We start from the raw sequence: 22,810 nt of genomic DNA on the forward strand, positions 1-22,810 counted from the left end.
TTTTCCATTTACACCAAGAATGACCAGGTAATGGCTTTGTCAAATTACTGCTGGTCACTGCTGAAGAGCAGAATCCCAACTGGCAAACTAAACCTTAAAAATACCCGCTGCTTTGACCTAATTCTCTTGTCATTTATGTCGCTGAGAGTTTTAATGATTTTAAGAGAGACGTTTGTGCCCGTAAACCAGATATTTCTAAGAAACGGTTGCGGCCTCTATTCAATTATAAGGATGACATGAAAACTGATGTCTAAACAGGAGGAAACATCTACATTTAATAGAATGCCTCACATACTCCCTTTCTTAGAAGCCAAGAACACCTCTAGGAAACAAGAGATTTAAAAACAAATTGCAAGACACGTTGGGACAGAGGGAAGTATTTGTCATGAAGAAGAATTCAACTGGAATAGCTGCTGCTGGAAAGAAAAGTTTGAGGAGGGGTATTAAATGGGATTAAATATTTAATCCCTAAAAGGCTTCAAGACATGACTCTTATTAGGAAGGAGATCATGTTTTCTAGCCCAGGAAAGATTTCTTCCAAGCTTGGGTGCCACCCGTGGTTATGACACGCTGGGGCAGATGAGCATCTCACCTGCCATATGCTGTTTCCTACCCCGCTTCCCAAAAAATAAGACCTACCCCAAAAATAAGCCCTAGCATGATTTTTCAGGATTTTTGATGATGCTTGAATATAAGTCCTACTCCGAAAGTAAGCCCTAGTTATTTAAAAAGTCAATCTAAATAGTGTTCAGGCAGCTATGCATGTAAAAAAGTAATAAGTTTTGGAGCAAAAAATTAATATAAGACCCTGTCTTATTTTCAGAGAAACAGGGTATACATCTGTCTTTTCTACAGATTTATTTTTTGAAGTGATGATAAATGCAAAGCGTTTAAACAAAATCTGTGTAGTGATTTTTGACTTAAATTTCTTAAGGTTAGCAGATTTACTTCTAAAAAAAAAACCAAAACAATCTACTCCCTTTTCTTTGTATGATTTTCATCTCTGTTATTCTGCCATTTTTGTCACGACGCACCAGATCGTTTTGGAGGAAACACACAAATGCTCAGAAGAGCTGCAGGGACAAGTTTCCTTCTCGTATCATCTATGAATATCTGGGGCTGCTCAGCCCTCAGCTCCAGGAAACAATGGCCAGTGCTTTCCCTCAAAAATTGACTTTATTTTCAGTTTGATGCAGAAATCCAGTGATTCGAGCTACATGGTGTTAGGATCTATGTAAAAAAATATATATATATATATTTAGAAACAAGTGCAAAATCAACACTGAAGAAACCCAACGTAATCTATGTTTAAATATGTTTTAACATCTCTCCTAACTGAAACATACATTTGCAGTTTTCTCAGAACGGAATATGGCAAAACCTGGTTGTAATAGTTATGGTTATCACCTTACAAAACTGCTAAACCGCTTCCTTAAATTAGCTCTTGAAAGCTCTAACAGAGGACTTGGCGTCAGCTCCCGTTGTATGTTTTGAAAACCAGCATAAAGAAATCAATAGTTTGAGTTAGTGGTTCATAGTTTATTTTTTTGGTAACAGAAGATGACTGTCAAACCTCAATATACATGTCTGAGTGTGACAGATTCACTGAGACACTGCAAATGGCATTGTTGACTGTGGTGGCGTGGACAGGAGCAGAAACAGGCCACGCTTATCTCAACATCCCTGTAGTTAAGCCTTGGAAACGACCAACAAACTTGGGGATCTGAGTCACCTTAGGAAAATAAAATGTTGGGCTAATTTCAGATACCTTAGCCGGGGAAAAATGTAGAGGAAAAGGCGGAGTAATTGCAGTTTATTTCTTAATTAATCATAGAGCATCATAGAATCGTGTCGGTTGGAAGAGACGCTCAGGATTGAGTCCAACCACTGATACATAGTAGAAAATCTTGGGCATTTTGGTTTATGCCAGATCACCAGAAAAAGATCAGAATTGGATCCAGCTCAGAAGCCCCTTCTTGAAACAAGGAACAGCATCCAGGCTGAATTCCTTAGGTGCTTACCTCAGGCTCCAACATGACTAGAAATTCATGCCCCTGAATGCTAAAAATCCCAAGAAAAATCACCCAACAAAAGAGTCTGCCTTCATTAGTTGTTCTGTATAGTTTGTTTTTTTCCAGTAAGCTGAATTATTTAGCTTTCATTACCCTTAAACCTCAAAACAGCACCTGACTTTCAGCAGGATGGATTTAATTACTTTTGCTCTGCAAGGATCCTGTTCCAAACAGAGCAAAGTGAACTATATTAGCCACAAATTGCTGGCAATATCCTCCTTGCTATAGAAGAGTTACTATAATGCACAGTCCAGTCTCAGAGTGTGGGTGGAAACCTGACTCACAAGGTTGTCCCACCCAGGCTGACAAGTCTGGATCCTGCCCAGCAAAATGACTGGCCCGATGAGACAATGTGTTTGGAATGTCATATTTAAGAATTCAATCAATTCTGCTCACGTAGGAGGTCATTCCAGTCCGTTGTTTAGGCTTTGGTGTTAACAGTAAAGCAATTATCTTAACTGAACTGCTCCGAGTGCCTGACTCTCGAACTTTAACTTCTACGTTTTGTCAGTACAATCACAAAGTCTCAACCACCCTAATCCTCTTCTGACACCATGGGCTTTGCACAGCCCGGTATCGCTTAAGCCACGCTGTTGGCCACAGGATTTCTGGCTCGGTTTGCAGCTACAACTGTCAGATTGTGACCATGGCTGTTTCATCCTCTGCTTCTCTACTGGTCTCTCCAGTGATGTTTTAGGTGATGCAGAAGCTTCTGTCAAACCTTTTCCTGGTAGAAAATACGTGACAGAAGATGATTGTTGAAGAAAGCAGAATGCAAACCCACCAAAGCATGCACCCATCTCACCTCCCTCAGCTCTGAAGTGTTCAGAAACCCAGAGTGATCAATCACTCAGAGGCTTTAAAAAGCTTAAATCATCATCAGTAACAAATAGTTTCAAGACGCTGGCTCTATCTCGTATCAGCCTGTTATCTACCAGGCCCAATATTAAACCAGGGAGAGGGAACAACACAGAACACAGCCCAGGGAACAAAACCTCCCTATTACCTCATGCTGCTTGATGCTCCTTCAGACCATGTGCTCTGTGATCCTCAGCCCAGATCCCAACCTGGGAGCAGATGTGACATTGCAGCACTAGTAGAAATTTATCCTGGAAGTATTTCTGTACACAAGTGATTTAAGGGCATTTGAGCATGGATTACAGGAATGGAAATAAAATATGAATATGGGCATTTGCTCAATTTATCTTTCTAGTCATAGAAGTCAGTTGCTGGGACTCTTGCTCCCTGTGGATCTGGGAGCAATAAAGCAGCTCCCTCAGTCAATTGAACCGAACAAAGATCCAGCACCTTGGCTGTACCTGGATTATGAAGAAATCTTAATTCCAGATAACCTGAAGTCTTCAGATAGAGCTGCACTATCTAAATATACATTTTATACACATATGTACATACAAATGCATAGATGAATACACATTTACAGTATATGGATCTCCCATACTAAAATTTTGCGCAAATGATTTCAAGCGCTTAATGTGTTTTAAGTATTTAGAAAATGAGAATAGAAGTACAAAAGGCAGATTCTCAGATGAGGTTACAAACCCAAACATCCCACTTTCGGAGGCCAGGGATGCTATATTTGCCATTTCACACCATGCTGTACATGGTGTTGAAGGACGCCCATGTATCAACAGCACATAGAGAATGAACCGCTACATTACCGTGCTACCACAGGCCTTTCGGATCTCAGATAGCACCAAAACACTAGCAAAATAAGCACCCCGGTGTCACGTGCAATCTGAAACTAATAGGACTGACAGGAATTCAGGCTGCTGTTATCAAGGAGAACAACCAAACCATATAGGAGCAGTGTAGATGTAGCTCTACTTGTATGATGCATATGAAAAATAAACCATCAAAAGATCTCTTAGTTCTTCCCAGCTCTGACAGCTTAAGGGACAAGTTTAAATAGAGCACAATAAAAGAGGGGTGAGATAGTGAAGTACCTCTGCATCTGTGTGGACTTCACTAAGAATAGCTTTGGCATCTACTTAATCAGCATGCGGGCAAGTATAATAAATATTAGCCACTAAAGTTACACAAAACAATGCTCTAGCACTGGGAAGCATCATGCAAGTCTCTATGCATTGAGCTGCTGTAGATCTGATCAACTTCTAGCAGGTCACCTCCAAGGAGGGACCTCGGTTTAGGACAAACGGCACAACAGGCACTGAGGGATTCTACATTTGCTTTTCAACTGGTGCTTTCTAGTGCTGGATCAGCGAGCTCTGAGGACATCCACACCTTGTCCACGGCCAGGCAACCTCCAAACTCCAAAGTTCAGAGTCCCTGTTGGGTTGGCTCCTAGGATCACAGTCTGCACAGGGGCTGCCTGAGGCCATCAGATATGTTAAGACTCCAAGAGAAGGAGCAGGAAAATTAAAGTAGTAAAAGGCACTAGATGTAGGCTGTTATTAGGATTAGGGATTCAAACAGATTAAACAGATTAAAACAGTACACAAGGGGTTACACTTAATACCCAGAGGATGAGAAGATAGAAGCTGTAAGGGCTAAAAACCCACTTGTAGATACATTAAATCTTAAAGCAGTCAAAGATACGATCAGGTTCATCTACAGCTGTCAACGTGCTTCTGTTCTAGCAACTGAAGTCTGTTCCTGTATGGCCAATACCTTAAGACTTGGCTTGGCACATCTTTCTAAGACGCAAAGAGTGTGAAGTTTTGTTTTTATCATTTGAAGAAATACTAAATAAGATTATCTTCATGTTTCAAATATACATCACTCAGATAATGAGATTTAAAAATAATCATCTTACTGGGAAGATCAGGTTCTCCATGAACGACCTTATAGGTAACAATGACTCCAGGTTTTTTAGCACCCAAGAAATTGTGTGTCATCTCCAATTTTTCCCTCTGGTGTTCCCTTTGTGGGTTACAAAAGCATCCTGACTTTCTCCACACCCATCAGGAGTTTATTAAAGAGACAAACATGCCCAAGTTTGACATTTTTTTTTGGTGAGAAGTTTAGCTTTCCAATACAAAATCTTCTACAACTTGAGCTGTGTAAAGTGGGTGACATTAAGATCCCAGCCTCTCCAAAGCAGTTAGTAGCATGTTCCCCAAGTCTGCCATTCTTCCAGTTGCACCCTGGTCTTATTTCAAGAGGCACAAATAATTCTTGGATCAGGTGCATGGGCTAAACACTTTCAAGACCTCTTCCTGCACCATTTTTCAGTGATCTGTACATTCTGCCTTGGTAGACGAGAGTGCTATTTTCCCACGTGTACAGATTTAGCCTGTTCCACCTGCTGTGTCTGAGCTAAACAAGGCAATGAAAAAGATAAAAATCTAAGACAACCGGCTTTTCAAGCAAAAACCAGAAAGCACTGCTCATTCAAGCATGAAGAACTGGCAAGTACCAAAAACGTTCTTATTACCTGTGTAGATTAAAAACCTAAAGAACTGTGCAGAGATAGAAAAACAGCAGAGGGGAGAGCAGGAAGCCAAGGGAGGCTACACCTCGAGCTACATCTGAGGATCCCTCTTAATATCTTGGGCTGACCAAAGGCATTCAGGTCCAAAACACCTTGACCTTATACATTAATTCAGGACTTGCCTACAATCCTTAAGCATTTCACAAACAGACTCAAGTTTCACCCAGAAGCTGTAATGATGTTTCTCTGTGTACAACCAGGAAAGCAACTGACTTTATAGGCACCAGTAGTCACAATAAAGCACAATCAAAATTCAGTAAACAGGTGATATTTCACTGTCATCCAAGCATTTCAGTCCAGTTGGCCAGCCCCACGCAACACAGCCTCAGCATCCTCAAAAGGACAACTTTAAGAAGTTGCCTTTTTTTTTATCTTTTGTAGTTTGAAACAATAAAAGCCTGCTGATGAAACGTTTCTTCAGAAAGTGGAAATCCAAGATTCGGTTCCCTCCTCATGTTGTAATGAGCTTTACAGTCTTATTTAATCACCCAGCAGAGAGCTGTAAACACTAAGAAATCAATCCGTTTTGATACAGCACCCTCTTTTCCTCCCTGCAATGCTATACCAGTGATTTCGCCCTATAACTGATTCCTGATTAAAGGATTTCAGAGTGCTCCCATCACACTTTGGGCCCCAAAGTTGTATCTAGACCAGTATCTACAGAGAAACTGATCATGCTGCATGGAAAACATACATTGCGCTGCTCTAGCAGTGACATATTTTGTTGTTTTCATTAAAAAATCATCTCTGGTGTTGTTAAGGACAGCAAAGAGATGTAACCTAGGTGTTCTTAGAGGGCTTTTTTGTTTGGCAACACAAACATTGTTGATTTAAAATGCAGGCCATTTAAAAATCACAAGTTCAAAGTGCAGTCAGATACCACACCTGCAAACACAGGATTTACTGACAGCATTTCACGTTGTTTCAAAGTCTTTGCTTACAGAAAAAAAAAGTTAAAGAGGAAAGGTTCAGAATTGGTTTTGATGTCACCGGTTAGCGTGATGCTTGTGTATCTCTGGGTGAGCTGAGCATAGTCACAGGTTCTGAATTCCCCGTGTTCTCCTCATTAATAAGCTGCTACTGCAAAAAGCCAATCTGTACAGGGCAGGCCATCCCAGAAAGAGTCATTAAGCAGACAGGGAAAGACAGGGAAGGAAAGTTTATTTCTAGCTCACTAGGCCCAAGTCCTCAGGCACATAACTCGTGCTTACTTTGTGGGAGATCAGGCACCCAACTAATGCTTGCTGCTGTGTGTAGTGCGTCCCTGGGCTCTCAGCCTCACCCTCTTTTAGGTATGTCAGCTATTGCTCTAACACAGGAAAACTGCAAAGAACCAATTTTATTGTTACATTGTGATTTTCCTTGTATTCTGTTACTTAATTGCTAGTAATTTTCTTTTGGAACAAGGTTGACTGCTGCCATACTAGACATAGATAAGATCTGCTTAATAGGCTTGATACATCACCATGCATCACAGAACCATGTGGATTTATTGCACCGATAATCAAATGTATTCTGGTCCATTATTTTACATTTCTCATTGATACACTGAAACAAGCAAGAAATTACTTGTATAAAATGCAGCATTGTCACTGCAATTATCAACTACTAGTTGCCTGCTGCTTCCATGAACTTGCCTGGATAGATGGTGGCTACTCAAAAATAACGTTTCAGACACGGAAAGTTTAAGCTAATGGTCCAGACCCAATATATCGGATCAAGAGAATCTCTCCTCTGTGCTAGGATAAAGTTTGTTGCATGCTCCTCTTTGGTATAGCCAGAGCAACAGAAAAAGCCAACTTGTTGAATTTTAGCTGGAGAACAAGATGTTTCTGTGTCCTCTTCCAATACTGTTGGCAAACACACAGACTAGCAAAAGTAGCCCTTCAGCCATCTGCCACATACCCATCTCCCAGCCAAACCTTTAGAGCTTTCTCTTTACCGAAATAAAGGTTTATGTCATTTTTTTTTTCCACGGCATTACCTGGAAATGGCCTGAAATTGAAATACTAAGTAATGACGGTCTCAGATCAGAGTTGAATATATTTAAGTAACAAATCACTAAAAGAATCTAGCAGCATAAGCGAAATTCTGTACTCTCTACATAAAAACCGTGCTTCTAGGCAGGGTTTTCTGTACGTTTCCACAGTGAAAAGCACAGCTGAAGATCACCCTGAAGTTAAGAACGGTTAGAGGTGCTAGACCCGACCACTCTCATTCTGGTTTTATAGAGTTTTGAGAAACAAAATTCTATATTTAGAGTTTTAAAAGTTGACTCTCAACTTTGAATATGCCAGCCTGATAATCTGGCACTCGACAATTAGCGAGGCGCTGCAGTCTTGCGCTTCCTAGAGCACCGATGCTTCAGGGATCTACCTGCTATTCCAAAAGTAATAGAACAGCCGTATCCAAATAACTTCTTTGAATTTTACTTTCAAATTACCCTTTAAAAAAAGAATATTTATTAGAATACTCCCTTCCCTCCTTGAGTTATTTAAGGTTTATGCTGCCCAGGAGCTGCAGCCTTGCATTTTTGCAGCTGAATGTTCTCTCAGCAACATAAAATACTGCTAAGACAACATAGAAGCACATGAAAGTCCCAGAACTGGATGCGGTCTGTGCTGTCAGATGAGTGGCAGGCAGCACACCTGCCCTCTCCGTCTATATCAGTGATTGCAAAGTGATGTGCAGTCCCTCAGGAATAAGAGTCACACTATAAAATATGTGGGAGTGAGGGGGAGCTGGAGCTCTCTAGGAGCCCATGTCAGACTTCAGCGGGGTGAGGATGTGACCCATGGTCAGATCCCAAACCCCACAGGCTGCAGGGAGAGAAGGGGAGGAAGCACATAAAGAGCAAAACTTTGTGAGACAGCTGGAGCCCAGGCTTCCCCAGAGGAGGAGGAGGAGGAGGGTATTTACCCTGCAAGCCTTAGCAAAGGGCGGCAGAGGCTCCTGCCGAGGTAAGTACCTTGTAACTGAGCCGAGAGGGACTCTTGATGCTGCTGGTACTTGAGCGCCGTGGCCTCAGCCTTCCTGAGCTGGCCCTGCAGCTCGTAGTAGAGCATCGCCCCGTACAGGAACCCGAACACCACGGTCAGGAGCAGGAGGGTCTGGAAAATCCGCTTCTGCTTTCGGGAGCACATCCCGTTGCCCATGTCCCCGGCGGGGTCCCCAGGGCCGCCGCCCCTCACGGCTCAGCAGCGGGAGGCGGCGGACGATGAGGCGGCGACATCGGAGGCCCCGGGCCCGCGCCGGGAGGAGGAGGAGGAGGATGAGGAGGGAGGGCCGGAGGGAGGGGAGGAGGGGCCGGCCAGCGCCTCAGCCCCTGGGCACCGCCGCGGCCGCGACGCTCCAGGCGGCTTCTCCGTGCGTGCGGGCCGGAGCGGGGCCGGCGCGACCAGCCGTGCGGCGGCCCAGCCGCATGCTGCGGCCCCGGGGCTGCCCGGGCTCCGGCGGCGGCCCCCGGCCGGTGTCCCGGTCCCCGCGGCGGCGCTGGCTCCCGCGGCCTGCGGGAGCGGGGCTGCGGCGCCTCCCTGCTCTCCTTCCGCCCGGCCCCGCCGCGGGGACCCGCCCGGCCGGTGGCTCCGCCGCCACCCGAGACGAACAAAGGGAACTTCCCCCGGCCCCGCAGTTACGTGTCAGCCCCGCTCCGCCGCGGCTCCCCCGCCGCGGGATCCCCGAAGGAAGTCCCGCTCCGGGGCGCGGCCTCATTGGGCCCAACCGCGGGGCTCTCCCCTCCCTTCGGGGCGGTGGCGCCGGAGCGCATTGGGTGCCCGGCGCGTCCGTCCGGCCCGCCGGGGGCTCCGCTTCCCGCCGCCCGCCCCGCTCTGCCCGCCCGGCGCCGAGCAGCCCGGCCTGTGCGGGGGCGTCCTGGGGCCGCTGTGCCCGCCCGGCCCCCGGCTGAGGGCAGCGGGGTTGACACCGTGTGGTTCGAGTGTGCGGCACCGGGTGGCTCCGCCGCTGGGCGGTTGGGGGGCCCGGGGGCCGGAGGGATCGCAGCCCCCGAGATGGGGGGCAAAGTCCCGCAGCGCCTGTTTTATGACTGAGCGCCTGATCTGCTTACACTTTTCATCAGATTATTTCATTTTTGTCACAGGTTATTGACCACACTTTGTTCATAGAATCGTTTCAGTCGGAAGAGACCCTCAGGATCATCGAGTCCAACCATAACCTCACTCCAGCACTAAAACATGTCCCTGAGAACCACGTCTAAACGCCTTTTATACCCCTCCAGGGATGGTGACTCCACCACCGCCCTGGGCAGCCTGTTCCAATGCCCGACAGCCCTTTCCATTGAGAAATTTTTCCTAATATTCAATCTAAACCTCCCCTGGCACAACTTGAGCCCATTTCCTCTTGTCTTACCACTTGCCCCTTGGGAGAAGAAACCAACCCCCTCCATGCTCCAACCTCCTTTCAGGCAGTTGCAGACAGTGATAAGGACTCCCCTCGTTGTCCTTTTCTCTCCATCACACTTGTGCTCCAGCCTCTCACCAGCTCCATTCCCTCCTCTGCACTCTCTCCAGCACCTCAATGTCTTTCTTATGATGAGGTGCCCAAAACTGAACCCAAGATTCAAGGTGGGGTTTCACCAGCATCGAGTACAGTGGCACAATCACTTCTCTAGCCCTGCTGGCTACACTATTCCTGATACAAGCCAGGATGCTGTTTTGGGGTGCTGATTGCACCCCAGGGGTGCTGCATGTCATGGCCCTCGCTGCACTTTGCCTTTTTCCTCTGCTAGAGTCAAGCTCAGGCCGCTGGTGAATCTTAATTCGGAGTATGTGCTAACGCAGGGCTCCCAAATGCCAGTTAAATAGGTGAGATGGGCCTTGCAGCGTTTATCTTCAACCAACGTGATTTCAGAATTAGCGTCACCAGAGTTATCTCCACTAGTTTATTACAGGAAAAACAAAAACAAAAAAACACACACACAAAACAAAAACAAAAAAAACCAACAACAACCACCAGGGCTCAACCTAAATTGGATGTAATAATAGTAATAATAATTAAAAAAACAAATCAAAGTCATACTCCAATGTTGTTTCTTCTAAATATCAACCTTGTTGATCTGTGTTTTTCACAGTCACTATTCTGGCCTTAAAAGGAGAACTACATCAAAGAGGCTTAAAAATTTGTTATTCAAATAGTCTACATATAGCAGTAATTAATAGCAGTCAGTACCACAAGCTGGTATGACTTCTGTTTAAGTGTATTTCAAATGTATATTTGCTGTCTTTTAATTTGATGGAATTCCTGGCTTTCTGTTTGAGGACCGAGGTGTTCAAAATGATGAGTTAGACACTCAGGAAGAAATTGTAGCTGCTTTGAAGCAGTGTTGCTTTAAAAATATATAATTTCTCTTGCCTTTAAGAAGCTTCCTCAAGTTCTTGAAGTTACATTTAAACACTTTTGTTCAAAACCATCAGACTTATTTTCATGCAGGTTTACAGTATCCATTGCTTTCACAAAGTAGTCCCAGTAGGTTCCTTAATATCACCCAAATTCCAGCTTCCATTTCTCTCTCAGACTCAACTGGATACGTCCTGTGTGTTCTCGCATTGCCAGGCTCCTTAGACTGAGCTCAGTTAAACAGAATAAGAATTCTTTATTTCTAGACTGAGACTTGGAAATCACCGGAGATGATTTGTGCTGCAGCATTGCAGCTATCCAAATGATTTAATTTCTTGTGTTTCCACTTGTTGCTTACATTACCTTTCATAAAACCAGTTACGCCTTTAGCTTTGACGACTTTTCGCTGGAGAACAATTGGCTAAACAGCAACTTCATCTGAATGTGGAAGTTGCTTGGGCTTATCATTATGATTAATAGACATCATAAATTTAACAGGACACCAAATTGCTCTAGTTATTTAATACCTATTCCAAATACATTTAATTGATTATGTTGTAAATATACTTTACCTGCTTGCAGAAATTGGCAATATCATTTTAAAATGCTGAGAAAAAAGGAAATCAGTATCTTGTTTTGTTTAATGAAATATTACTTATATTCAGTAATAGGTACTGATACATCATCTCTTCAGCTCATGTAGATTGTGATTCTTCATGAGCAAACCAATTAGAGTTAAAATGAGGAATTTATTGGCAGCAAGAGACTATTATGTGAAGCTATTAGGCAGATTTGAATCGAAAGACCCAAAATAGAAAGGTTTGAACCTAAAAGAGACTGTAATATATTAGAAAGCATTAAATTAGTTGCTAGGAGATGAATGTTACTTTGACTAATCACTGAATACGTTACTGATATAATCAGGCGAGATGGGATAAGTGCTTTCTGAGCCATGTTTTACCATGGGAAGTTTGCTCGGAGATTGCAACAAGGAATTCGTGAGCGGGCACTTATACACACCTATTTATCATCTTTAGCTTAATTTCCTAAGCAAATGAGGCTTGTGCAATCAAACCGCCATCAGTTTGTGCCTTGTAAGGACAAGCAGTTGGGCAACTCATTGGCCAATTTCAGGCAAATTTAACTGGTTTGTATTATAGAGATGTTGAGCTAAATGTAGACTTTGAGAAATGAGAGGAGCAGTATATAAAGCATAACCCTGTAAGTCCCCCAGCAGAAGGAAAGGCTACACGTGCTCAGAGTTGGATAACAGAGAACCTGTTCAGAGAGGGATGAAATATCCCGTTTCTTTGGGACGTGTTCTCACCACCACTCAGACATCACAGAATTACACGTTTTTTACATTTGTTTGTTTTCCTCTTAATGTATTTCTCTCATATCTTCCATTTTTTCACTGTCACTTTTACTAAGTTTGGTTCCGTTATTACTTTGTATCTAGAGATACTAGCTTCTAATAAAAACGATCATTGAACAACTTCAAGTTTTTCTGGAATGATCCAATGAACACAGCAGTTAAATAGATCAAGCAGCAGGTCTTCTATTATTTTTTTGTTAAATCCTACCAATCAACAGATTTGGGGATCCAAAGTGATGGAAATGTACAGTAAAGGTTGTCCCATACAAGTCACAGCCCATTCCTTTGGTTGCCAGAAGTGCAGGAATGTACTGGCAAGGCACATGTTATTACCTCTCCAGCTAAAAAGTACATTTCAGCTGCAGATGTTTAGACACGAATGACCTTTTTGTCCAATGACTGAAGCTTACTAATGCGTACACAGATTGTTTTAACACTCACTGTCATTTATTAGTGGTCGAGAACTGAAGGAATGAAAAGGCTGGACTTGAAGAGGTGAATGCTCCTGGGAAAACTGAATTTATCATTGCCTGAGGTCACAGTTTGTGAAATCAGGGGAAGTCTGAGTGTCTCGCTTAAGGAATCAGTTGAACTCTGCTGATGGCCTAATTTGAGGAGGGGACAAGGGAGGTTGTGTTTTAGTATAAAAAGTGCTATACTACTTAATATTCAGAAAAAAGGAATAAAATCAAACATAAGGTATCCCAAACTCATAGTTAACGCAGCTTTGACATTTGTTTTCTGGTGCCTCAGTTCTGGCTGTGGAACAGTGGATGTTGACTGACTTCTACCTCATGGATGCATATAAAGACACATTTTTCTAAATCGTGCAGGATTCGTGGTAGGAATGGACATAAAACACTGGACAGAAAATTCTGGGTGGGTATGTGGAATAATTCAAATGGCATTCCATACTGGGGTGAGAAAACATGGTTAGTAGTGGAGACGAGTGAGAAGTCTACACTCAGACTTTGAATATCTTGTTCCTGGTGCTTCCTGACTTAAACAGACTTGCCATTTTACTGGTTCCAAAACATTATCCTTTGTAAACAATTAAAGCAGGCCAGTAAACACATTAAAATGTACAGTTGTTTTAACAGGAGTGGGAGGCAATGGAGCAATGTGTGCCACAGATCTACCAGATCTACCAGATAGTTGCCTATTGAGGCAGAAGAGCTTCTAAGGAATATTGGAATTTGATCATACTGTTACATGCTTCATTGTTCTTAACATGGCAGCTACCATAAAAACTGATCATAAAATCTTAAGACTTAATTGGATTGGTTGTTGTTGTTGTTTTGCTTAGTGTTTCCTTTTTGTGTCTTACCAGTAGCTCAAAGGCCTTGAAGAATATGAGTGAAATTCTCTTTCACCACATGAGCTGCTGTAGCTGCTCAAAACAAATACTAGGATCCTAAACTACTTAAATACCATGTTAAGTTGTGAATTGACTTTAAGCAATGGGCAGATGATCCAACTTATAAGAAACTTGCAATTGGAAGCCCCTGTGCTCCTGAGGGCTGGCACTTTACAGATAAAGAAAAATAATAGTATTGAGTGCTAATGATAATTTGAATACTCTCACGATTAAGGGGAGGGATATTGGACGCTTTAGGCGTTTACCTAACAGCAGGTTTGCATTTTGGTTCAGTGTGATTTGTTTATCCTGCCGATCAATCAGAACCACGAAGTGAAATGCAAACAACAATAAGGCTCGTTCAGCCCCACACAGGTGGATGTGGTTTGTATATGAGCAACTTACATAAAAGAGCTGGGGCTGTGCTTCCCCAGTTTACTGTTTCAGAAGATAGCAGTTGCATTCCATGGTTTATGGGTTAGAGGAAAATGTTGAACTTGGGAATGCTGACTACAGACATTGGTTTTTTTTCTGATATGTAGAATAATCCCCAGTGATTACATTTTCCTGGTGCATTTCCCATTGGGCTGGCCAGACTGGAGGCCATGGCAGATGGAGGAGTAAATAGGTCAGTGAATTATGAATTGCTCCATCCCCTGACTTTTCCAGTCTTGTCTATTTTGGTTTTTCAGCACCTGAATAAAAGCCAGGGTCTGATATCCAGCAGCTGTGAAACTGTCTGGCCTAACAGGAAAGAAAAAAGTCATCTTCATTTTAGTTTCCATTATCATTGCTCTGTAAGGCAAGGTAGTGAGTGATGAATTCATGCAAATTTAATTGATGTTCATATCTGTGATATCATTGTGATTTTTCTTTAAGGATCTGAAATAGAGGCTTTTAAGCAGAGTTTGGAAAGAACTGTTTAGTTTGTAGAGTTAATTTGAGATGAGAAAATAAGAACTCAGGAATTTATGTATAAAACCTGAAGAAATGCGGATAGAGGACTTTTTGATAAGATTAAAATGAAGTCAGGACTTTAACAGCCGTAGTCACAATAATTTTTGTCTTCATGGGGCTTCCATCTCCATTAGTCATATTATAATGGCCTGCCAGAGTCAGGAACTGCTTTTCCAGTCAGTTACAGGGTTATCAGTACATTCTGGTTTTATTTTAATTGTATTTATTTACTCCTGGCTTTTGTGCTGCTCTTATACACCAGGAAAATGTGCCCAGGCTTCTCTCACCAAGCATGACTATCTGTTGTAATTGTTAGTCTTGGAAGTGCTTTACTCTTACATTACAAAACAAAACTAGTTTCAGTGCAAAGAAATTTTACAGAGTTATTTAGGAACATATAAGGGTTTAGAGGAGTGCAGAAAATAGCTAGGCTTAAGAAAGACCTGTCAGAAAAACCTTAAGGTCTTCTTCTAAAATATTTGTAACAATTTGTGTTTCAAGTGTCACTGTTGAACATGGTAGGAGTGGTAGCACCTAAATACATACATACTTGTTTCCATTGTCTAGGCCTTGGTTTGTGAAAGGTCATCTAGGAACTCGCTGAGCTCTTGCTAAAGAAATAAGTCCTTAATGTAAGTTAAAGCCCTATCAATTTGTCATGTTTTAGAAAATTCTGCAATTTCTCTGTATATTTTTTCCCCCTAATCTTAAGACTTCATTGAGTTGGTTGTTGTTGCTTTGCTTAGTGTTTCCTTTTTGTGTCTTACCAGTAGCTCAAAGGCCTTGAAGAATATGAGTGAAATTCTCCTTCACCACATGAGCTGCTGTAGGGTTGACATGGTCCTGGTGTTCAGGTGGCTCGACACACACAGCTGGACACCTTGATACACGTGACAGTCCTGGTCCCCAGGTTTGCAAACCTTTTCTCCATTTCACTGATGTGTGTACAGCTCTTCACTGTGTTCTTAATCCTTCATCTTTGTGCACTGTGAATATTTGATGCCTGAGATACCCAAAATGACTTCAGTCCTATTGGTGAGGAATTACTCTTGCCTGCTTCCTGTTGAGACAATTACCATTGTTTTGTTTGCTACCAAAACCTCATTGAGCCACATTTTGCCCGATTCAGTTTCTATTTGAATTCCCTTCAAAAGTCTTTTTTGCAGGACTCTCTTTCCCTCCTCCTGTTTACCAGAAGATAAATGTTGGCTCACAGCTCTCAGTTTTCCTCATTTCCCACATCAGTTTTCCTCACAGCTTTCCCTGTTTGTCCAGCTTGTCAGTCTGTCTGGGCTGATGGATCTTCTTGCAGAGTTCGGGTTTATTATGCACATGTGACTGAGGATGACAAAGTAAAGAACCTTCCAATCCCAAACATACCGTGGTACTGTGAACCTCTAAGGAGTTGTTATATAAAGAAGGTCCTGAAAGAAGTAATTAATGGTTATATGAATAAGCCTCTAGAACTAGCTGTAGAAATGACATTGGAAATTCGTATTTTTGTCTGCGAAAAAGCAGAGCTTGTCTTTTGGCTTGGATCTATGTGGCACTGTAAGGACCGGAAAAAAGGATCTCAGGAGCTGTTTGTTTTTGCGGTTATTAATACCGATGAGCTCAGTGTTTGGAAATGCTGCAAAAATGGAGAGAAGAGCTGGAGGAAAGCGAGGTTGATATGCAGGGTGGAGAGAAGAATCTCAGAGAGTCGGTGCCATCTAGCGGGAGCTCTCCAGAAGAGGGGATAGAACCAGGCTGCTGCTTTTCACCCTAAAAAAATCCCATCCAGGTCAGGCTGGGAAATAAAGTAATTGGTGATGAGGGTGTGAGTGCTCAGCAGCATCAATCAATCAGTTAATTAAATCTCTGATACCACTCCATTACAAGGAGACTCGTGTCTTTTCGAGTTAGCAGACAAGAAGCCCCTGACAACATGCTGGGTGGGCATAGGGGAATCTGTGCCCGTGATGTGACATGATCTAACTGGAGTGTTGCCCTGAAAGGTGAGGCAGAGACGCGAGATGGTGTGCACACGCCTGAGTTATTAATCATACCTGAATTGTAAGTGCTTGGAGGCAATGGAGCTCATAAAGTTTTACAAGCATTTCCACAGCACATTTGCAGTGTGAATAAAGAAGCACTCTAGCTGCTATGAAGAGCCTTTGTATGGAATATTGCGTAATAAAGAGTGAGCTTTGCGAGTAAAATCTACTCATCAATGTTATCAGACATTCTTGTGTTCTGGCCGCAGTGATGAACATTCTCTAAGAGTGCGTGACTTTGTTGGTTTGATTTAGTTTTTTAATTGTATTTCATTTCCTTAGGAAATGAAGCTGTAGTCAGGCCAGGGCGTTGTGTTTGTGTGGTGTTCTCTGTAAAGCCCTGCGATGCATTCGCTGATTCACAAAGACTTATCAGAGGGCAGCAATGTCAGATATTACATTCCTGAAGGTTTCATGCAAATTCTTGGCTGGGCAGGGGAGAGCGAGCCATGAGGGGAAGGCTGGAATGTGGTACCAACTAGCATCTAATAACATGGAAAAATACTTCATAAAGGTTGGAAGCACAGGAAGAGCTACCATTGCTTTTCATAGTAAGCTATAAAACACATGACTTCCAAAGACAAGCTTCTGTTGGAACTATTCCTTTAGGCAAAAGTAACAGAAAACTGGTAGTAAACCAGGAATGCGAGCAGGATTAGGGTATTAAGCAGCATCGGTGGTTTTACTCCTGATTACACACTCTGAAGTGGAATCACATTGCTGGAGTACAGTCATCATCACACCCCAGCACGCTGCCCGGTGCCCTGGCACCATTTAATGCTACAAAAATGCATTTATATCCTGGCAGAAACCCAAAGACAGTGTTTGTCTTACCTAGATTCCTCTTGCTGCTTCCTAGTAGAATATCCTGTTATCCTGTGAACATATTCTTGCTATTTTCCACTCATTCTATTTTAAACATAAGATGACCTTGTCATCAGCAGCCTGAGGAACTGCTGGTCCCTCAAGAAGGTGCCCCATGGGTTAAAAAAAGGGCGGCAGTTCACATGGTTGTGGGAAGAACAAACAGGAATGGACTGAGCTCCCCTCCCTGTGCTGCCCTGGGCTCTTTTGCCTCTTGTGTCCAGACTCAAAGGGACTTTCCTTTCCTCCTCACCCCTCTTGGTCTGAAAAGAGGAGGTTTTGATTCTTGGGGCAGTTCACCTGGCATCTGTAGGAATCCAAGTTGTATTTACCATGATTCAGGCTGATAATTCAGGAAGGGACCAAGAGAAAGAAGAGATCCCAGCAATCCGGTGTCCCAGATTGTTTGTGACAGTCCACGCATTTTGGTGAGGATCCCAAATCCTCACAGAATCAGGTGCACTTGTCAACCTGATTCTCTGTTGTTTATCTCTGGGCATTTTGTGCTTTTCTGAGTCTGACCTATGCTGACCTGCTAGAGAGCAGGGACAGGAGGTTTTGTAGGACTAGTTGTACATGCAGGTTATTTCTAGCACGTTGTTGTTTATTATCTACTCCTCAAAAGGAATCTCCCTTTCCAACAGCCCCACAGAAGTTCCTGTATTTAAAAATAGCACTCATTAAAAAAACCTTGCATTCTCCTTTTGGCTTTTCTTCTTGCATATTGCATGATTCAAGAAAACTTTGAACGTATAGGGAGGAAGTGACACAGACACATTGGTCGTGATGAGAGGACTAAGCAAAAAGGCAAACAGAAACCAGAAATTTGGCAAAAGCAGTAAGGAAGATTAAAGTACATCTGGAGCAGGGCTGTGTTATTCCGAGGGGTAAAATCAAAACAATTGGAAATCAAAATACATTATTGGCTATTTTAGCAAAGACCAGCAATAAGGAGGGTGTATTTGCCACATTTTGGTAACATAATCTTTTATTATGGTGAGCTTTCTACGGTGACTCAGGTAAACTTCAGGTTGCTTAAAATCAGCTTGTTTCACCTGTAAAGGCGGCTGCAATGAAGCAACACGGCTTTTGAGTTCTTATAGTATATGTAGAATAAACATGCTGCGAGGACGCTGATGTTTTTCTACAGAAATGTCCAGATCTGAAGGTTACATTTAGGTAAAATAATTTCTGACCTACCTTTAAGAAGGGTTGATTGAAAACGAAATACCTAACCAAACAGAGGATACAAATATATTTACTTAAGGTGTTCACTTCTCAGACAAGAACTATGTAATGTGTATTTTTTATATAAAACAAAGATTTGAATTCCTATGGATGGTTTTCTGGGTGACATACTGGTTCTATTAACGTCAACATCAGTATGCTCAAGATTTCACTTTTGCTTTCTTTTGACTTCACAATTTAATATGTGATTACTTTGTTTTGACTTGACTTATAACCTAATGCATGACTAATGCCGATATGCAGTGATAAAACTTCCTGTTTGAGTAAATCCCAAGAAACTCTAGTAATTTTATTGTCAAATTGGACTCATACCAATGTTACAGCGGAGAATTTTTTCATCTTTATTTCCACAATAAAAGTAAGAGGCCCCGGCTGAAATCTGACAGCCAGACTGCATGTTGGAGCAGTTTAGGTCCAGAGCCAGACCTGTAATCTGCAGTCTGAATCTTTTTCTAATTAAAATACACTTGATCTACTGTTACAGTGTTGAAGGGCTTTTGAAGTCACACTCTCACTTTTTCGCTTTTGCAGGGTATTTGGAGGAAAGAGAATTGTCTCTGTTTTTGGGGCATATAAATGGAGTTTGGTTAATAGATTATAGAAACCGTAGACTAGATCACATTGTAAGCTGCATACCCAACTTTGATTTATTAATCCTAAAAAACTAACTTTTACTGCATTTATTGTAATGGTATTTGAAGACGTATTAGGTTTCAAAGTGGACTTACTGAAATTGCTGAATATTTTTTCCCTCGGATCAGTGTACACTGTCTCTTAGGGCTCTGTTTGTCTGCTTCAGTGTGAATTTTGAAACTAGTTCCAGAAGCAGGTTTTATGTGATTTTCTGAGGACATGGAGCCTCAGGATCAGCCAGGATTACCCATCCTCTTTGGAAACATCACTTACGTTCAAATATGCCAGTATTTCTCTATAAATATCAAAGGCACGTGGCTTGGTCTGAAACAAAGTGAATTTTTAAAAATGGAAAATAAATATCTGTTTTTTGAGTGCGAATTATGGTATCTAGGATATTTTGCTTCAAGCCAGGTTCCTCTCCTTATTTGAAGGGAACATCTAAAACCCTGACTTTGACCAGCTTCATGATACTAGCAGTGAACTTTTTAGGGCTCACTTCAAAACCCTGGCAAATATATCACTTTATCTCACGTGTTCTGAAAACTTTAAGTTTCACAGAGGCTGGATGACACTCCAGAATGTTGCTTTTGGGGAAAACAGTTGCTCCAGAAGAGCAGGATTTGGTTTAAGCTTTATATTTGGCATATTATAATAACTGCCTTCTCAGGCCACTGAGTGCCCCCACAACACTCCTGCTTGGTGAACATTGGCCTGTGAACTTTGTGGGACAGTGGGGTGACCTGTGTATATGAAGTTACAGCTTCCACCAAGTTGTTATGCTGCGTGCTCTTGAAGGATCAAAGCATAACTGGGCACACAGACACCGTCCTGCACCCAACTGTGACACTGTACTCAGCACTGCTGAGGCCCCACTTTGAATCCTGTGTTCAGTTTTGCGACCCTCATCATAAGAAGGACATTGAGGTACTGGAGAAAGTGCAGAGGAGTTGAGAAAGCTGATGAGGATCTGGAGCACAAGTGATGGGGAGTGATTGAGGGAACTGGGGCTGTTCAGCCTGGAGAACAGGAGCTGAGGGGAGACCTTATCGCTGTCTACAACTGCCTGAAAGGAGGTTGGAGCATGGAGGGGGTTGGTCTCTTCTCCCGAGGAACAAGTGATAGGACAAGAGGAAATGGCCTCAAGTTGCGCCAGGGGAGGTTTAGATTGGATATTAGGGGAAAATGCTTCCCAGAAAGGGTTGTCAGGCATTGGAACAGGCTGCCCAGGGCAGTGGTGGAGTCACCATCTTTGGAAGGGTTTAAAAGGCATTTGGATGAGATTCTTAGGGACATGGTTTAGTGCTCGAGTGAGGTTATGGTTGGACTCAGTGATCCTGAGGGTCTCTTCCCACCAAAATGATTCTATGATTCTGTCTCTGGCTTCTCAGTTCAGATCCTCAGAGAAAACCCAAAAATTGCTTCAAAAGCTAACCTGAACATGAACATTTCCTGTTTCTAATAGATAAGTTACTTTTATCACTATTATAGGTTTTCTCACTCTGCTCTACCTATTAAGTTCTCACTGTTCTAGAGGTACCTCTCCTTCTCCTTCTGCTGCCACAGGGTCAAAGGAGTTCGTCTCTTCCATTGCAGCAACCTAACCCTAACATCCTTTTTCCTGAAGTGCCAGCACCCTCCTTCTCACAGTCATTGATTAAAACAGCCAGGTAAAATTCTTCCTTGGGGTAGGCAGCTCAAAGGTTGGTGATTCTGGCTCAGCATATGGAGAAAATGGAAGACATTCAAGAAATGGAACTCGGTTAAATGAGAAGCAATGAAGAAATAAGCACGTAGATATTGTTTGCTTTCTAAAAGGCATATGTAGAGTATCCTCTGATGATAAACCTGTAAGTGGCGTATGTCCAATATTTCTAGTTAGCACAGGAATTCTTCTGGCAGTGATAAACACTATTCAAGGTGCCAAAGCTGTTACCACTAGTCACAACTTCTTAATGCAAACATGTAAAAAACTGTGTGTGTTCCAATTGGTTGGCACTTGCCCAGGTATTATACCAGACTGCAAAGCCGCAGGCTAATGATAATAGCTGGGTTTTTTTTCACTTACAAAGGAAATTGTGCAATTAAGCACATGTAGAACAGTCCGATATAATAGGAAACTTTGCCCAAGAGATCTGGCCGCAGGTCTTGAAATCACTGGAAATCATCTTAGTACTGTGTGGGCCCCAAGCCCTCTGTTTATAAACCAGATTCAGAACACGCATCCAAGCTTTCTATCCTGTTTCTGTGCCATAGAGCTTTGTTGGGACACAATTTAAATTCCTCTGAACTCGAATTCTCCTTGACTACAAGAAACATTGACTGGGATCCTGCCTTTAAAAACAGTGAAGTAAATGAGCCTCTGTCCTCAATCACAAATAGTCAAGCCTTTGTTATCTGGGTTGCTTTTAACATAAAGATCTCCTATGTGAAAAAAAGAACACGCTATTTGTCAAAGCTCTGTTTCTGAGATGGAGGGATAAGCCTTGTCAGAGTCCTCAGCAAGGCAGCGCACAGATCAAACTTACCTGAGAGGTGGCAGATGGAGGTTTCAGTCCTCTTTGCATCAGGGAAAAGAAGAATTCAACCCCGGCTTCTGCACACCACATTAATATCCAAACCACCCGGCTTCTGGCTGCTTTGGATGCCACCTTGAATAGTCTTGATGTCATCCCAAGCCAGATGGGGATCGTACGGTAAATCTCCAGGTTTTGTAGGCTGGGGGAGAGTTTCTCGCTTCAAATAATGAGCTGCTTTTACTGAAACAACCGATTAGAAATGTGCTTCTGCCAATTGAAGTTCTTCCCCTTTGCACCTAGAGATTGAGTCTGGAAAGAATGCTTTTTTGATGTCGTACTTTGATACTGGTCTCTGCCCAATATCTTACAAATGCCTTCTGCCTTGAAGTGTATGCAGCCTTTACTTTGAGACCATATTGACCCCAAGATCATAACCTTGTTCCTGAACCAAATTTGGAAAAGGGTTTACAAAATACATGGTATGAACACTTCATTTTGGACACTATACATGTACAGTAAAGAGCATTTAACGACTATATCTCCATCACTAGAGCCCATACAGTGAAGGCCAATAATGGTGATACAACTGAAAAGAAGAGGATGATGGAGGAGACAAAAAGAAGAGGCAAACAGGCTAATTGATGATACACAACTCATTAGGAAGCTTTTTAAAAGGAGGAAAACATACTAAAAGAATCCTTACTCCAAGTTCCCTGATGTGTCTTATTTTCTATGTTGGTTTTTTCTTCTAGAATGCAGCAGCCTTCTGGACAGGAACCACCTGTGTTATGCCACATCATATGTTCCTGATGCATAATCATCAACAATAAGCTTATCCAACCATTTTTGGAATCTCCATTTGGACTGAGGGGTGTGTGACCTGTAACTTCGTCTTTTCATGACAACAAGCACCACAAAAGTAGGT

The 22,810-nt window shown here is 42.6% G+C and overlaps 1 protein-coding gene across 1 annotated transcript in view; it reads right to left on the reverse strand.

The window, feature by feature from the left end:
• Positions 1-8,699, reverse strand: part of GOLIM4 (golgi integral membrane protein 4) — a gene marked incomplete at both ends in the record, with an annotated part of 29,324 nt that extends 20,625 nt beyond the window's left edge. Inside the window, one exon of the mRNA XM_080349402.1 lies at positions 8,513-8,699. Within this exon, the coding sequence (XP_080205528.1) occupies positions 8,513-8,699 (187 nt within the window). The remainder of the gene's footprint in view (positions 1-8,512) is intronic.
• Between the last annotated feature and the right edge of the window lie 14,111 nt (positions 8,700-22,810).

The sequence above is a fragment of the Nesoenas mayeri genome (genome assembly GCF_963082525.1).
Source record: "Nesoenas mayeri genome assembly, chromosome: 9".
Taxonomy (NCBI): domain Eukaryota; kingdom Metazoa; phylum Chordata; class Aves; order Columbiformes; family Columbidae; genus Nesoenas; species Nesoenas mayeri.